Source organism: Octopus bimaculoides, chromosome 4 (assembly GCF_046866305.1).
Source record: "Octopus bimaculoides isolate indiv1 chromosome 4, ASM4686630v1, whole genome shotgun sequence".
In the NCBI taxonomy this organism is placed as follows: domain Eukaryota; kingdom Metazoa; phylum Mollusca; class Cephalopoda; order Octopoda; family Octopodidae; genus Octopus; species Octopus bimaculoides.
The window spans coordinates 84,443,859-84,463,381 of record NC_142931.1 but is presented as its reverse complement, the minus strand read 5'-3'; the positions used below and the strand labels follow the sequence as shown (position 1 = coordinate 84,463,381).

The following is a 19,523-nucleotide window of genomic DNA, read 5'->3' as shown; positions in this document are numbered from 1 at the left end:
ATGTGTGTATGTATATATATAAGAGTATATAAACGCACATGTAAGCGTGTATATATATATATATATATATATACACTCATACTAACACACACACTTGTATGTGTGTGTATATATGCATGAGTGAGTGCGCGCATGCGCGTGTATTTATATATTTTTCCTTCGAAAATTCTGACTGCTACAGACAACCAATCAGGAAATCCCCACAAAATCCCGGATTTCCCTGCCTAACAAAAGCGTTGCTAATAATAGTAACAACAATAATAATGTTAATGAGACGACATGTTCAATAACAAGATGCGTTGCAGCTGCAGCAACTGTCACATAATTTGCAGCAGCAGTCTGCTACATATATTCATGTCTGTTCTGCTAACGCCGCCATTCACACATCGAATTCCGCGGAGGCAAATCTTTCCTCAGATGTCGTTGCTCACTTTGTATATTTGTACAAATCGATAGAATCTTAACTCAAACACAATATTAGTATAGCATACATTATATTTGTACACACACAGAAACACACACACACACACACACACACACACACACACACACACACACACACACACACACACACACACACACTAACACTAACACTAACACATATATAATATAATAGTGTTAGGTGTATATGTATATATACGTATAGAGTGTTAGGTGTAAATGTATATACATATATACATATATACACGCATATTTATGTAATATATACATATATATATATATATATATATATATACATTGTAATATATATATATATATATATACATTGCACCCGTAAAAATACATACATATACATATATATATACACACGTACATACATAAAAACATACATACATACATACATATATATATATATAACAAACAGTAAATGAGTATATGCATATATACGTACAGGTATGTGCATACCGACATCCACCTGTATGTATAGGTGCATATCTGGGTACAGGACATTGCAAACAAAACGTAGACGAGAAAACACACAAGCCACATAGAGAACATTCTTCTTCATCAGCTACCCCCGTTTTAACACCGGAGTTTCGAAGAGCTGGGCAGGACGCATCGCTAAAACGGCTCTTCCCATAGACCGCAAATTAAATTTGTACACACAAATTAAACCTTGTAGTGGCGGACAAAAAACAAGACAGGAAAACAAACAGAAAAGGCTATACGGCCAGACGGGAAAAATTATGTGTATGAACGCTATATATATATATATATAGGCTCGTATGTAATATATGCACAAGACACATGCATATATATTTGCATAAGTAATGTATAGAAATTATATAATCATATATATATATATATGTACATATACATATATATATGTATATATATCTCAACACGCACTCACATAAATGTATGTATACGTAATATATACATACACTCAAACACACACACACGCATATACATATATGTAATTGCATGCAAGTGTACATTTGAATATATATGCACATATGCATAGGTATGTAGACATATTTGTATATATTTGTTAATGAATCTCATACTTCTGGCAAATACCTTGCAATAGTTACATATGCTTTGATTGCAGCAAAAATGAAGTTGGGGTGAGAGCACAGTTCTTCTTACAAGTTTGTATTATCCACCCCACTACTGTTATTGATATCATTGTAGTATTGCCAGTGTTGTGATGCCAAATCATAACAGTGAATCAAATACACATTCAACAAATAGAGCAACAATAACAACAAGTAGAGAAATAAGAACGAGTGCATAACTAGCATTAGAAATAGAAAGTTAAAAAAAAATTGCAGCAATATAAAGAAAACAAAACAAGCAATCAGTTTTTTTCATAATAATCCTGTATATAAACAAATAATCAATAACACGCACGCGCACACACACACACAAAGCAAACAAATAAAAGTATAAAATTATAAACAACCGAAATATTTCCAAGTTACGATTCCATTTCTCAAATGCAACCCCTTATTAACGAGTGTTTCGCTATACTCACACCTGTACTCATACTCACTCCGAAATTCGGAGTGCCTTGAATGAGCGGGGTAAAAGTAGGCGGAAAATATCGTTGCCTGAAACTAACGTTAGCTCCACCCCTTTCGTTTGCTTTCATATTCAGCCTTACTTTCACTTTCGTTTTCACTATTACTATAACTATTTCACCACTACCTCGTCGCCATTCAACCAGTCGCTCCACTGTCATCGTTACTAATACACGCAGCTTCCGCAGCTACATTCATTGTATTTAGAAGCTGTCGGGGCTGTCACTGCTTCTTACGCTGCTTACTCTCCGCCGCTGACGTTGCTGTCGTTGCTGACATTGTCATTGGGATATTTCGGTATCTCCAGCATAGTGTTAAAGCTTAGTTCAATGTGCAGGGCTTTGTGTTGTGCAGGAAATTACCTTCTCGTGACGCTGCAGCAGCAACAGCCGCAACAGCAAGAAGAAGAACAGCTGCAAGAAGACGAGCAGAGTCTACAGTTACATCAAGTAACACCAACGATGGGTTTGAAACGCATGTTTGGATTTGGAGAAATGCAAAGCGACGAACCTGAATTGAGTCAGGAACAAAAAGAGGGTAAGTGCTAACCTTGTCAATTAATTTGTCATTCAGTTTCATACATGCATATTGTTAAAGTCTGTGCAATTTTAATCGATGTAAAATCAAAATTGCACCAAGACTTAACAATAAATCGGTATGGTTATCTTTGAACACGTATCTGTCTTTGTGTCGCATGAGTTAAATAATCACCCATTGGGTAAAAAATTGCTAGTACAAAGTCATTTCTCAATCTTTCTGAAGTCTGTAGGACTGATCACAAAAGGTGCCGTATCGGAGCGTATCAGTATCGTATCAAAATGTAACAAAAAGAAGAAAAAAAAAAGCAAAAAAAAACACAAAAACAAAACAAAAAAACAAAAACAAAAGAAAAACAAAAAGAAAAAGCCAAAAAAGGTCGTCGATGTGTGCACGGACCTGTGTGACTGAATATGTGAGATATATAGTCTTTACATATGTGTGTGTTATGCATTATGTATGTATGTATGTATGTATACGCGCGCGCACACATATATGATTGTATGTATGCATGTGTATATATATATATACATATATATATATATATATATATATATATATATATATATATATATATATATATATATATATATATGTATAATCCTCATACTTGCAACATCTGCAGGCTTCTTTGCATGTACACACACATATACTCTTGGCTGAATAATCCATAATTTCTTCATGTGGTATTGAATACTCTAATTCGCTGTTTGATATATTTCTTATACGAATTTTTTTGTAGTAGATGCAATAATAATAGTAATAACAGCAGTAGTAGTAATATGTGTGTATGCATGGTTGCTTGTTATGTGTGTATGTATGTATGTTTGTGATAGATGGATGTGTGTGTGTATCTATCTATCTATCTATCTATCTATCTATCTATCTATCTATCTATCTGTCTGTCTGTATGTCTGTCTGTATGTCTGTCTGTCTGTCTGTCTGTCTGTCTGTCTGTCTGTCTATCTATCTATCTATCTATCTATCTATCTATCTATCTATCTATCTATCTATCTATCTATCTTTTGGATATTTGTTCCGGTTCTTTTCGCTCTGAATTCAAATTTTCGCCGATGCTAACCGTGTCTTTCACCTTTCCGAGATCGATAATGTAAGGTAACCAGCAAAACACTGAGATCGATGATGTCTGCTAAACCTCTCCATCAGTACTGCTGGCCTTGTACCAAATCAGAAACTACTACTACTACTACTACTACTACTACTACTACTACTACTACTACTACTACAACTACTACTACTACTACTACTACTACTACTACTACTACTACTACTGCTACTACTACTACTACTACTACTGCTACTACTACTACTACTACTACTACTACTTGTCTTTAAAAGAATGCTTTTGAGGGTTGTTATTGTTGTTTAGCTGCTGTCGAGCCTTAACCAAGCAGAAAGGAATCCCTGCCGTGACCATTCTGTCTTTTTCCTATGCGCAGGGAAAGAGAAGTACGATGGGGACATTATTCAAAGTACTGTTTTTGCTAAAACGCCGGGAGGGTGATTTGAGTGAATTTGGCTGTTATTTCTAACAAGGGGACCTCATGGAATCTTCTTCGTTGGCTCGGTACATGTTGTTTATGCTTTCTTAGCTTTCGGTTAGTCCTGACTAAGAGATCTGACGAATGATCGAAAGCGTTCTAGCCATGACCAACTCGTCATATATTCAGACATAGTGATTCTAGGACAACATTATCAAATACATTTATCAAACATAACTTTATTTTTTAAGATAGTAGCGAATGTGCTATTGGTTATTAATTTGTTGGCAGCATTGCCAGTTAAATTTGTGTCTGGCAAGGGTAAATAGTCGGTGCTTTTCTCACGTTACTTTCTTTGTGTATGGACGCTTGCACGCTTGCGCGCGCACACACACACGCAGACACACACGCACACACACACACACTCACACACACAAATACACATACACACACACATACACAAATTCTCTTTCTCACACACAAGAACGTACAGATTCTGTCTCACACACACACACACACACACACAATCATGTATATTGGTTTCAAATTTTGACACAAGGCCAGCAACTTCGGAGGAGGGGGGGGGGGTAAGTCGATTACATCAATCCCCGTGCTCAACTAGAACTTATTTCATCGACCCGAAAGAATGAATGGCAAAGTCGACCAAAGCAGGATACAGAAACACACATATTGATATACAAATGTGCAAGGTTATAAATGTATCTAAAAGGCATGTACGTATATGCATACACATATACACACATGCACATACATACATACATACATATATAGTTATACATACATACATGCATATATAGTTACATACACACGCACACACACACACACACTGACACACGCACGCGCATGCACAAACGCGAGTGCACAGGCGCACACACAGACATGTAAGCAATAATGCAGGCCCATAGATATATCTACAGATATGTACGTAAATGCATACACATATATGCATACACATACACATACGCATGCATGCACATACACGTATATGCATTCATGTATACATAGACACATGCACACATACATACATGCATGTATGCATCCATCCATGCATACATACACGCATCCATCCACCCATCCACCCATCCATCCATCCATCTATACAAATATATTAGAGCATGTGCACTTGTTGGACGACTGTGACTGAAAGGGAGGATTAGAAAATAATTGTTGGTTAAATTGTTTTAAACGTAAGTCAATAATAGCCTGCACAATACCACAATACTGTAATGACGATCATTGTCAGAACCAGGGCGAAGAATCTGCTTCAGCAATGTTAGTAGGTTGTAAAACATAGTAATCTCCTAGATACATATTTTAAAAATTAGTCTTAGTGGCCTGATAGCGCATCGGACACCGGCCTAGAAGTTCATATATGTATATATGCATATGCATAGGTGCAGGCTTGCATGCATACATGCAGATCACAAATATATATATTTATGCACATATACTCTTTCTCTTTTACTCTTTTACTTGTTTCAGTCATTTGACTGTGGCCATGCTGGAGCACCGCCTTTAGTCGAGCAAATCGACCCCAGGACTTATTCTTTGTAAGCCTAGTACTTATTCTATCGGTCTGTTTTGCCGATCCACTAAGTTACGGGGACGTAAACACACCAGCATCGGTTGTCAAGCAATGTTGGGGGGACAAACATAGACACACAATCACACACACACACACACACACACACACACACACACACACACACACACACACACACACACACACACACACACACACACATATGTATATAGACATATATGCGACGGGCTTCTTTTCAGTTTCCGTCTTCCAAATCCACTCACAAGGCTTTGGTCGGTACATATATATATATATATATATATATATATATATATATATATATATATATATATATACACATGTATGTACATATCTATCTATCTATCTATCTATCTATCTATCTATCTATCTATCTATCTATCTATCTATCTGTCTATCAGTCTATCTATCTATCTATCTATCTATCTATCTATCTATCTATCTATCTATCTGTCTATCAGTCTATCTATCAGCCTATGCATAAGAGTGGGTGCTGAAAAGTTTCTAGCTTTAAGGATCTTGTGAAAGGCCTGGATGGAAGCCCGACTTTTCGAGTTCTTTTGCAGGGTTTAGAAAAACTGAAGGACCGCTGCAATAAGTGTGTGAATCTGAGATTGGAATATATTCAATAAAGTCATAATTATCTGATCCTCCTGTATTTTCTTTTACCTAAAGCCAGGAATTGGACAGAATGCTTAGCGGCATTTCGTCCGTCCCACTCGTGCATACAGAAATAGACGAATATAGACTGAGATGCATAGTCACTCAGACATACAAATACATGCAAACGCACACACACACACACACACACACACACACACACACACACACACACACACTCACACACACACACACACACACACACACACACACACAATATATAAAGTCATAATCTATCAACAATCTTCTAAGCGATCACCTGACATGCTAGAAATGGTAGCCAAATCACCTTTAAAGCTTACTTTGCTATATAAAAAAAGAAAGCGAAATTACTTATAAGATATGTAGTGTTAAATACTTTACTTGAATAAAAAATGAGATAGTCATTGCTGGAACGCTTTTGTTCACGGGCCTGTTTGGCTTACATTAATAGCCACTAATTTTCCCTCAAATCACATCCTACACTCTTAAAACAGTAAGGACACATGGTACAGTGTAAATTTTAAATATGTAAGTCGGGATCGTCACGACTGGAATACTTTGGTTATATGTCTGCTGAATGAGGATTGATGCAGGGCCAAGTAAAACAACGGCAGCAACAAACGACAACAACATACAGAGGGACACACACATATATTGAAATATGCAGATACAGTCATACACGCACATACACATTTGTAATCATACACACAGATACAGGACCGCACATGTACAGTTACATATAGAGAGAGATACAAATATGCACACATGCAAACACACCCACACACTTAAAAGCTGACATATACATTCTTGCACGCTCATATACAATCACACACACATATACATATAGGACTGTACATATTCACTAATACATAAAGGAACGCACATATGCACATAATTCTTGTAATACGTACACATACGTGAGTGTGAATGTGAAGTGAGTGCCTGAAGTCTAGTATTGTCACTGAGACATGTTGGTGTTGTTATCATTGTTGTTGTTAAAGCGGCGTACTGGCAGAATCGTTAGCACATCGGACGGAATGCTAAGCGGCATTTCGTCCGTCCTTACGTCCGTCCTTACGTCCGTCCTTACGTCCGTCCTTACGTCCGTCCTTACGTCCGTCCTTACGTCCGTCCTTACGTCCGTCCTTTCGTCCTGAGTTCAATTTCCGCTGTGGTTGACTTTGCCTTTCATCCTTTCGGGGCTGATAAAATAAGTACCAGTCAAACACTGGGATCGATGTAATCGACTAACCCCTCCTCCCAAATTTCAGACCTTGTGCCTATAATAGAAAGGTCATTATTGTTGTGGCCGTTTAACTCCAGGTCAGATCTGATTGAATAGACTTATGATCGAAACATCTCCAGTCACCAATCCCTTTTCCCCTATGCTGAGGGAATCCAGTTTTACATTATCTAACATGCTTCCCACCCCCATTTATTAAAGCTTGCAGGCACGACTTACGGAGATTTGGCTGCTATTTCTAGCATATCGAACGACTATATAGAACAGTGGTTCTCTACTATTTTTTACCTATGAATACTTTTGATTACTATTTTATTGTAGTGGACCCCCGTAGCTATTCGATGTTTAAGTTTTATAAATACTTCTTTCAAAATTCCTATTTTGTTTTTCACACATTTACTTGTATAGGTTTGCAATAAAACTCTCTGAGAGAACGCGTTTCAATGGCTGGAAACACGTTGAACTATGTAAAACGCTAGAGTGAGAAACCTAATTGTTTCTTGCAAAAAACACATATAAAGCAAAATTCTTTCAAGGACCCTTGAAATACTGTTGTGGATCCCCAACTTACTATTTTGGTGCATGAACTCCAAAAAATCCTATGCGCCCCGGTTGAGAACTTCTAATGAAAAGAATTCTTCGTTGGTATGTCAGCAAGACGTGTGCCTGTTGTGAGAACTAAGTGTTATAGTCTATGTAGATAGATGTAGACACAGCCTTATAAAGCTGAAACTACAGCACATCCTCTTTAGAAAAAGAAGACTTTTTGGAATAGAGTCCCATATATATATATAAAAAGACGGGATGATCATGACTGGTACGTCTTTGGTTAGACTACTCGACCAGGGTTGCTCTAGAACTAAACTATAAGAACGCACATACACATGCACAAATACACACACAAACATGTCCATATATACATGAAATATATACGCATGCATACATTTGCCCGCACTCATACAAAAGTACACATGAATTTCTTTCATTCATTGTAGAGCCGCTGCAAGATGAGACTCTCAGTATGTATGTATGTATGTATGTATGTATGTATGTATGTATGTATGTATGTATGTATATGAATATATATATATATATATATATATATATATATATATATATATATATATGTATATATATATATATATATATATATATATATATATATATATATATATATATATTAATGACTTATAGGGACATGATATTTCGTTATGCAACCATGATATGCTACAAAGTATATTAAACGTTTATAAATCAATATATCTGTACTACTGTGTTAGCAGTGCTCTTGAATCACATTAGATTCTAGGTGAGTAGAACGCCAGGACTGGTTAGGAACCACTAATTTATCATGTTGGTTGTTGAATAGATCATCATCAATACTTTACCTTGCATACCTATACATGTTCAAAATTTAATCTGAAGATAATGAATTGAAGGCATCAATAAAGTTCTACCGAAACAGCTGTAGTAAATTTTATGTATGTGTGTGTATGTATTGTATATATATGTGTGTATATATGCATGTATTTAGATCTATTATATGTACAAGTAAACATGTGCAAATGAGCAGGAAATAACATAATCCATATGCACGGATATTAAGATATCGAATACAACGCCAGACTTTGAGATCTTATAAAGTTTCATATGCTACGTAAACAATCATCAGTGGAGTAAGATTTTTAGCATCATACGTATTTAAACTTATAAGCTTATAAAAGTAATATGTATGCTTTTGCAAAAATAACGAAGTATAACAGGACAAGTGGAACAATTCAAAATAAATGTAAATTTTTGTGAACAAATGGAAATGAATTAGCATCATAGAGGCCTCTGTTATGAAGGGTATAAATATTAAAATAGATCTTGCAATACACGCACACACACATACACATACACATACGCACGCACACACACACATCACTATATTATTGTATCGATCAGACTATTGGATGCTGTTATACACCGCTAGTCACAATGCACTTCCTTGCATTGTTGTAAATTTCGAGGGATGCCACTCCTCTGGCTAGGTGACAGTCCATCGCAGGGCTATTCCCTTACAGCTGAGTGGCAAGGAGCGCGGTAAAATAAAGTGTTTCGCTCAAGAACACAACTCACTGCTGGTCGGAGAATCGAAACCACGTCCATGTCTTGCGTTAGTGCTCACGTTCAGGCCATGCGCCTTCACACATACACATGCTATATGCACAAACACGCATACATATATGTATATCTTTATATATATATATATATATATATATATATATATACACACACGCGCACACCCACTCACCTACCCACACATATGTATATATGTATATATACGGTACATTTATCGGTCAACAAAAGGTTAGGATGTTCACCCGTTTGTGCTGACCATAATTGTTTGTTGTAGATGTTTTTGTAATTTATTTTCTAACTCTCCTCATTAGTTGCCATTGAAGCAATACTGGATAGAAATAATTAACATATTGCTATTACCATATAGTGTCTTCTTTTTATTAATGTCTCTTTATTGTTATTGCTTCATGTATATAAATTCCGCCATTGCTCATTGTTCCGTATTTGTATTTTGTTCTTGTAATTATATAAAGTGTCAAAGATTATTATCATTATTGTTGTCGTGATTGGCATTATTATTATTATTATTATTATTATTATTATTATTATTATTGTTGTTGTTGTTGTTGTTGTTGTTGTTGTTGTTGTTATTATTATTATTATTATTATTATTATTATTATTATTATTATTATTATTATTAAGGTGGCGAGTTGGTAGAATCGTTAGCATGCCTGGCAAAATGCATAGCGGCATTTCGTCCGTCTTTACGTTTTGAGTTCAAATTCCGCAGAGGTCGACTTTGCTTTTCGTCCTTTCGGAGTCGATAACGCAAGTACCAGTGAAGCACTGGGGTCGATGTAAACGACTAGTGCCCTCTCCCGAAATTTCAGGCCTTGTGTCTATAGTAGAAAGAACTATTATTATTATTATTGAGCAGGCAGAAACGTTAGCCCACCGGGTAAATGCTTATAGGCATTTCGTCCGTCTTTACGTTCTGAGTTCAAATTCCGCCGAGGTGAGCTTTGCCTTTCATCCTTTCGGATGTAATAGACTTATCCCCTTCCACGAAATTGCTGGCCTTCTGCCAAAATTTGAAACCATTGTTACTATTGTTAAAACCTAATTACCTCATTCCAAGACATTGTTGTTATTAGCAACAGTGTCATAATTGAGTCACTATCGATTAACTCGACATCAGGACAATATATTTCACACCACCCCACCACATTTAGTACCCCCACTCTGTCTTGTACAGTGAAGTGTCTATTCTGTAGAAAAGCTCTGCATGGAATGTAAGTTAGCGTCTGTCTGTCAGTTTCTCTTTGTCTTTCGCAGACATGCTCATATACATACACTCACACCACCGCCGCTGCCAGCATATATATATATATATATATATATATATATATATATATATATGTCGCTTTGGCATAGCGATATTAATAACTTGGTATTAGGACTCAATATACATGTGTGCTTCATAAAAAAAGCATTAGTCGAGTACAGAGAGTAGTAAGAAATTAAGTAAATGAAAAAGGAACAAAAAATTATGTAATGTATTTCATTAGCTTACGGCTTTTTCTGCTATAAGGTGCAATGCAATCATAATTGAATGCTTGTGTATAATCCTATAGGTTAATCGGGGCTTCAAAAATGAAGTCCACGAAGCTATAGAGTGATACACAAGTACTCATCCCAACAACAAAGTCTGCTCTAAACCTCAACATATGGCATCTCTGTTGGCTTAGTTCACGCAGTAACAGTAAGATTATGTTGCTCTGATGAGCTCTAATACGACTGAAATGTGTCAGGAATTGTCATCGTATTACGAAAGATCAGACACATTCCCATTGCATTTTAATTTTAATTTATATTATGGAGTTTTCGCCTCTGTCTTTGACCAGAATTAAACATTAAGAAAGTGATTTTTTTCCCTTTACTACGGGTATAATTCTAAGCAATTAACTTTTTCTGGTTCATCTCATAAATTATGTTAGCTCCGATTTCTCTACGTCTGGTAATTGTTATGAGAAAGAAACCAGTCATTCTTAATTAATTTGTCATTTCCAAATTGCTTCTTAGACAATGTGGCAAACCGCCTCTCTTCGTCCCCACCTCCGTTCCTAGAATCATGATATTTGGTAAAAATGGAAGTCTTACATGACGCATTCTCACCTTTCATGCATTCGTTTAGAAACAAATTTTCGCTTCATGCATTTTTAATGCAAGTCTGTCTATCTGCCTGTCGGTCTGTCTTTATTGATTTCGCTTTAAATTTGATCATACTGTCAATGTAATTTTATACAACGGATTTGTGTACAGATAAATATGAAGGAGAAAAAGAAACAAACCATCATACCAAGGAACCAAGTATTATGTGTTTATTCGTGGAGGGGACCATCTCACGACCGTTTAACATGTTAGAAATAGCAGCCAAACCTCCCTCAAATTTCATCCTATTGCCTTAAAAGTATAAGGACACATTGTATAATGTAATCAACAGCTGACGAAATTACAGGATGGTCACGGCTAGAATGCCGACAATTTTAAAAACTGTCCACTTGGACTACTTAATTACCTCATGTAATGTTTCTATATATTCTATATATTCTCTCTTTCTATCATCATTGCAGAGCTCTACGAAGCCTTCAAATTGTTTAAAAGTCGGAAAGATAAGATGTCGGTTTTAGACATTGGCGAATTTCTTCGTTGTATCGGATGGAATCCATCAGAATCGGATTTGGAGGAAGCCATGAATGAACTAGAAATTAATGGTTTGTATTTTGAATTATTACCGAAAAAAAATATTAATAATAATAATAATGATAATAATCCTTTCTATTATAGGCACAAGGCCTGGATTTTGTGGGGAGAGACAGTCGATCACAGTGCTCAATGCAGTACCAGGCACTTGCTCTCATGGCTTCTGAATCTTAACTGACTGGACGTGTTATCATGTACATGTTTTGTCTTCGTATAAAAGGTGGACTACAGCAAATATTCTGCTCAGTACTACAGATTTGCTTGTCAGTTGTTTGACCATAACCAGTCGAGCATATCTCTTGGTGGTTGATGATATGTGCATCTCTGATCACATACAGAAGTAGTGGGGGAGCATCATAGCCACATGTTGGGAGGAAATTTTTGGCGTTTGAATAATACATCTCTTGAAACTTGGGTGTTTCGTTCAACATCCTTAAACAACCCTTAATTTGGGACTTTTTGAGCGAAATGGGCTACTCGACCTGAAGGAATTTCTAACTGGGTCCCACCTGCAAGGTGATGCACTGTTTATCTTGATATGAGATCTGAATTTAAATTCCGTCTACATCAACTTTGCCTTTCATCCTATTGGGGTCGATAAATTAAGTACCAGTCGAATACTAGGGCATATATGATCGAGTAAACCTCTTGCTTAAGATTGCTGGCATTGAGCCGAAATTAGAAAGGATTATTATTATTTTTGTTCTTGTTATTATTATTATTATTATTATTTTTATTATTTCTTTTCATTTGGCTTAGTTTTTTCATTATACTCACTCCTTGATTGCTGTTGTCCTGTTTTATTTTCCTACGTGTTTTCAACGGCGTGATTTACTTGTCTAACTTCATATATTGTTTATTTGTCTCTTCTTTCATCTTCATATATTGTTTATTTATCTCCTCTTTCATCTTCGTTTTATTTTACCTATACAAACACATACGCAACGTACATTTGTGTGTGTGTGTGTGTGTGTGTGTGTGTGTGTGTGTGTGTGTGTATTTGCGCGCGCGCGTTTGTCTGTGTGCGTGTGTACGTACATGTGTCTCTTCGCGCGTGTAAGTATATTCGCGTCACATGATTCGTTCTAATGTTCCATATGTATGTATGTACGTACGTACGTAGTATGTATGTATGTATGTATGTATGTATGTATGTATGTATGTATGTATGTGTGAGTTCATGTTACGTGATAAGATTATGTCATTGTCACCTTGGGAGCTACCTTTAAGTGAAATACTTTGTATTAGTCACGTTTTTCAATCTGATAGCAAGTTGATTTTATACATATATATCAATTGTGGAACATATACTGCTAGCGCAGAGCATTAACGCTTCACTTTTAGATGCATTACAATATTTGCAGTTTTACCATTCATTATCCGCGTTTGTTTTATAATAATACACAAAGTCACGTTTCTTGTGATAAATGTACTTATTCAACAACATGTTAAATAACAAGTTGTGGATTTTATCTTAGTTATCAAAACTGTCCCTTGTATATTGATATTTAAAAAATGGATACGTGTAAGACAGCTAAGATTACACACAAATGATAAAAGGAAAACAAACATTATTTTACGAGGATGTACTTGCATAGCAAGTGACCTGATCTGAGATCGTGTGCTGGAATGAAAACAATTGCAGCGTGGAAGGTGTTTATAAGCCATTTAAGAAACACACAAAAACACCTTCCAAACATTATTTTGTTGATTCCAGTAATAGGACTGCGGCCATTCTGGGACTCTGCCTTCAAGGGTATTGTCGATTACAACCAGTACTTGTTTGATAAGACTTGTATTTATTTGTTTTGTCGACGTTGGAATGATGAATATCGTGGCAGAATTCGACGGGATTTGAACTCAAATGTACAGAGTCATAACAAATTCCAGAAGTAAATGAGAGTGTTTTTGTGATCACCCGACCTGCTTGAAATACGTAGCAGACAAATCTCTCTGAAATCACTCCCTGTCATCATCATCATCATCATCATCATCGTCGTCGTCGTCGTCGCCCCCCACCGCCCCCACCACTAAATCATGTAACCGTACCTACCATTAAAAACCACAATGATCACGGCTGGAATACATTTGATCCACACGATCTGGGTTGTCCTTGAGCTATACAGCAACAACATGTTTTGCTTGTGTGGGGTTACAGAGAGCTGAATAAGATTGTTTTTACAACACCTAATTCCAAGTGTTTGAATTCAAATACATTAAGGCCTGATACGTATGGTGCTTACGCAATTAATATTAATGATATAATATGGTAAAATTTTATTTCACTACACCACATCTTCACAAAAGTGATTTTCATTCTTATGAAGGCTTCTTATTTCAATATCATCAATAATACTCTTCCGCCACAATTATACTGCATTTCATCCTTTCAAAATGGATAAAATGAAATACCAGTCAAGTACTGGGTTGATGTGCCTGCTTCCTTTGAATTGCATTTTTTTTTGTCAAGATTAGAAAGAATATGATCAATAATGCTATGCCTATTTCCATCATGCCGTCTTTGCACCTCCACCTCAATACAGCCAATATAATGTTATTTACCCCATATCACCACCAACTGTTACCATGAAAATGAGGACGTCTCTACGTAGCCTGTCTTTTAGAAATAATAGCCAAATCTCCTTCAAATTACTCCGCTCCTGTTAGATAATGAAATCCTTCATAGATATATAATATAATATTATCTACCCCATATCACCGCTAAATACACCATGAAAATGAGGATATCTCTACGTAGCCTATAGAAATAATAACCAAATCTCCTTCAAATTAGTCCTGTTTTAAATAAGGGTAAGACATGTTAGATAATGAAATTCCTATATATATATAAGCCAGTAACAGCATGCTGAGGCTTCATCTGGCAGTAGATCAGTCACCTGGTTGAGTACAATGGAGTCTAACATGTTCCTAAAAAGTCAGGATGGTCAAGGATGGAATGCTTTTGGCCATAGATCTGCTCGATACGAATACGAGGGGTTTAAGCTACAACAATGTCGACAACGACGATGACGACAACAGTGTTACTGAGATATTAGATTATCTCACATTCTCCACACTGGCCTACACATATCGATCTTTATATACGTCAGAGATAGTATTTACGTCAAGAGCCAACAATTAAGAATTTTTCGCCAAACGAAAACACCACTATGGTTATATTTATTGGAATATCTATTACAGTACTTACTTTAATTATAATTAAAAATCGGTATTTTATGATGTTAGAAATCATTATTATCATCGTCATCATTATCATGATCATCATGATCACGATCATCATCACCATCATCGTAGTCGTCGCCCCCCCCCACCACTATTATTATCATTATCACGAATCTCTCACTTCCATTTTATTTAAATTCCGGGCCTTCGTCCTTGCGGTAATATTTCCAATTTTTGATATTTGGATAGATAAAGAAATGCTTACCCGAGGTCACTTCCCTCAATATTTCTGACTTTGTGCCTAAATTAGAAACCACTATTCAAAAATAGTGTACAGTCTCATATAAATAATATAGTAAGTTGAAAATCTGTCGGATGATATCATCTATAGGATTAACAGTCACAACATCCATCTGTGAGTTTTGAAAAAAAAAAAAAAAAAAAAACCATCGGAAAAAGATAAACAAGGGACACAACCCATTAAAATCAGTTAATTGAAATTTTAGAAAAGGTAGAACATTGCAGTATAGAACTTATGATTTAGTTCCAGCCCTTTACATTCTGAGTTCATATCTCAACCTGTCATCCTTCCGAGATCGATAACATCAAGTACCAGTCAAATATTAGGGTCGATTTTATCAACTAAGACCTTCTCGCCCAATTAGTGGTTTTGTGCCCATATTAGAAATTATTATTTCGGGAGGTTGACTTTCAGAATCGTCAAAGCGTCAGAGAAAATGCTCCGTGGTAGTTATTCCGGCTCTTTATGTCATGACTTCAATTCCTACCGAGGTCAAGCTTGCCTTTTCTACCTCTGGGATCGTTAAAATAGAGTACTAGTCAAATACAAAGATTGATGGTATCTGCCTCTCCCCAAATTTCAGGCCTCGTACCCACGGTAGAAATGATTATTATTATTATTATTATTATTATTATTATTATTATTATTATTATTATTATTATTATTATTATCATTATTATTATTATAAGGGTGGCAAGATCGCAGAATCGTTAGCACGCCGGGCGAAATGCTTAGCGGTGTTTCGTCTGCCGCTCCGTTCTGAGTTCAAATGACATCGCAGTCGACTTTGCTTTTCATTCCTTCTGAATTAATGAAATAAGTACCAGTTGAGAACTGGGGCTGATGTAATCGACTAACCCCTTCCCCTAATTTTCAGTCTTTGATTAATGATTCTTGGCAGCCAGACACTAGTTTTGTGCTGCTCTTAAAAAATCTTCAATTTCAGCTATTCACTTTGAACATCAGAAAAATTACGACACAATCTCCCCCTCCATGTTTTTTTTTCCTGCTGTCTACATACTTAACATTTTTTCTCCTATATTCTTATTTCTTTGTTTACCTCAAGGATGCGACCTTTTCTCTTCGCTACTCTTTTATACTTATCGCATTGAAAAGAGGACGTACATTCTGTTATAATTCTCATGTTCAACAGCCTTTTGTATCGTTTACATCTATTGTGTTCTTTATGCATATGTATCAGCACTAATTGGTAATTCAAAATACAAGGGTTGGTCAACAAGGGAAAATCCTACGATTATTAACTGGTTGAGAGAGAAAGAGAGAGAAGAGGATGAAAAGAAAGAAAGAATGATGATGATGATGATGATGATTATGAAAATAGATATGAAGGAGGAGGTGAGAGAGGGAAAGTAGAAGTAGAACCTTATGTTTGTTACAACATAAAGTGCGTAGGTGGTAAAATGTATGAAGTTTAATACCTAGACTAGGACATAAAGATTTGGCTCTGCAGTTTTTCTTCTTTAGCACCGTTAAAACTCATACACACATGCACACACTCATACATATACATATATATTTGTATGTGTGTGTATATGTCGATGTGTGTTTGTCTACATTCTCTCTCTCTCCCTCTCTCTCTCTCTCTCTCACTCACACACACACATGCGCATACGCCTCCCTCCCAAGTTCCACGATTATCAATTGTATCCATTCGGATGTGGGACAGCTCGTAAATATAGAGAAGTGGAGAAAGTTAAAGCCAATTCTGCAATGCATTCCGGGTAAAAATTCCAATAAAGTGAAAATGTATATATTTTCCAATCTATGTATAACGCACACGCACACTCATACTCACACACACACACACTCACACACTTACACGCTCAGTTGTTATTGTTGACCCTTGGTTCGGCAGACCTACATCAAAAACACTCCAGCTTTCACCATTTCGTCTTATTATTCAAATACATTTTATCTAGAACAACATTAACTAACGTGGTCTTTAAAAAAAAATACTAAAGGGCGTGATTTGCGAAAGATTTGGTTGCTATTCTAGCAGATCGAGCGACTGCATAAGGAGTCTAAGGTCCTGGCGGTAGTTGTAGTGAAAGTGTTCTTTGTCATGGTGGTCATGATGGTGTTGCAAGTGAGCGTGTAACCAAACAGCATATTTTCAGGGAAGTAGCAGCAGCAGCAGTAGTTTTGCCGGTAAGGCTGGGAATGATTTCGTCATTTGTTGTTGATGTCATCTGTACTTTTTAAATTAATTAATTAAACGAGGGAAGGGATGAAGCAAGCTCGCTGCCAATGACCTTTGCAGATACTTTCAGGTTGGTGAGATCGATGTAAGAGATTTTTTCAGTTGGTGCTGCTGTAGGTTGTAAATCTGGGATTGACAAAGAGATGTGTTTTGTGGGGTGTGAAGAATGAGATATAACAAAGGTAACACGAGAAGGCGAATTAGATTAGCCGAGGCAGTATGTAATTCACTACTTTAAAGGAACAGAGCACGTTGTAGTTACGGTATAATAAACAAAGAGAAGAAACAATACATATGCTGTTGATGAGTGAACCTGTGCTAATTAACCCAATGATCTTCATTTGGGTACTATCAAAAAACGTTGATGAATATTGTATGAAATCCAGGATCCGGTAAATCTAATTGTGTGTCTGCGAAGGCAAAAATAGTCTTGTGGACCGCCACCTGTATCGACCAGACTATTAAATGTTGTTACGCATAGTTGTGCACACTGCTTTTCAAATTCTTTCTTGACTGCACTCTTTTTCCCCATCAAAGCCCAAATCTCACAACGAGAGATATTCAGCAACAGTACTTTGGAGTAAAGATTGTTTGCTAACATAACATGGCAGTCCTGGTTTAGAACGAATGTTGCTGTAATTTAGTCCCTGGAGACATCGTCTCCAGCTGGCTATACGACACGATCTGTGTCCTTATATTTTCGAACAAGGGAATCTAGCACTTTGAAAGTTATATATTTCGAACTGGAATTTGGCAGCGCCACCTCTAGCCGAACAATTATTCTGTGCTGATGAAGAGGAATAGCCCGGAAATCGCGATACACAGATATTGTTTTGAGCTGAGGTGCTAGATTCCCTTGTTCGAAAATATAAGGACACAGATCGTGTCGTACAACCAGCTGAAGACGATGCATCCTGGAGCTAAATTACAGCAACATTCGTCCTAAACCAGGACTGACATGTTATGTTGGCAAACAATATTTACTCCAAAGCCCAAATCGTTTAGCTAAATTGTCTTCCCATTCTCGTATAGGCCAAGTGGTATCCAAGAGATTAGATTGTATCAGCGAACCTTGCAACTTGTCCGACCCAATCGGAATTTCTGCTTTCGGTATTCTGCGATCATGTCGTTCACTTTATTCCGGTATTGAATTACCTCATTTCGGATATGTCCTCGCAATGATATTCCTGGGGTAGATATTTTTATGACCCTTTACGTTGTAGCCAGTCGATGTTCTTCCCTATTCGTAGTATCCCACGTTACACTAGCGTATAAGAAGACTGGTAGGACGGTGGAATATAATTATATTTAAAACAAAATTGAGTTTGTATACCAAACTGTGTGGAAAAGGGGAAAATCATTCAAAATTTCGGATTCAATCCATTCAAGATAGAGAAAACATATATTGAGAAAAGAAAATAATTATTCTTGTGTTGTTTCAACGAATCATGGTAGTATTG

The 19,523-nt window shown here is 36.4% G+C and overlaps 1 protein-coding gene across 1 annotated transcript in view; it reads left to right on the top strand.

Moving 5' to 3' along the window:
* Positions 1-1,473: 1,473 nt before the first annotated feature.
* Positions 1,474-19,523, top strand: part of LOC106875129 (uncharacterized) — a 25,973-nt gene continuing 7,923 nt past the window's right edge. Inside the window, exons 1-2 of the mRNA XM_014923114.3 lie at positions 1,474-2,561; positions 12,229-12,369. Coding sequence (XP_014778600.1) covers positions 2,354-2,561; positions 12,229-12,369 — 349 coding nt within the window. The 5' untranslated portion in view covers positions 1,474-2,353. The remainder of the gene's footprint in view (positions 2,562-12,228; positions 12,370-19,523) is intronic.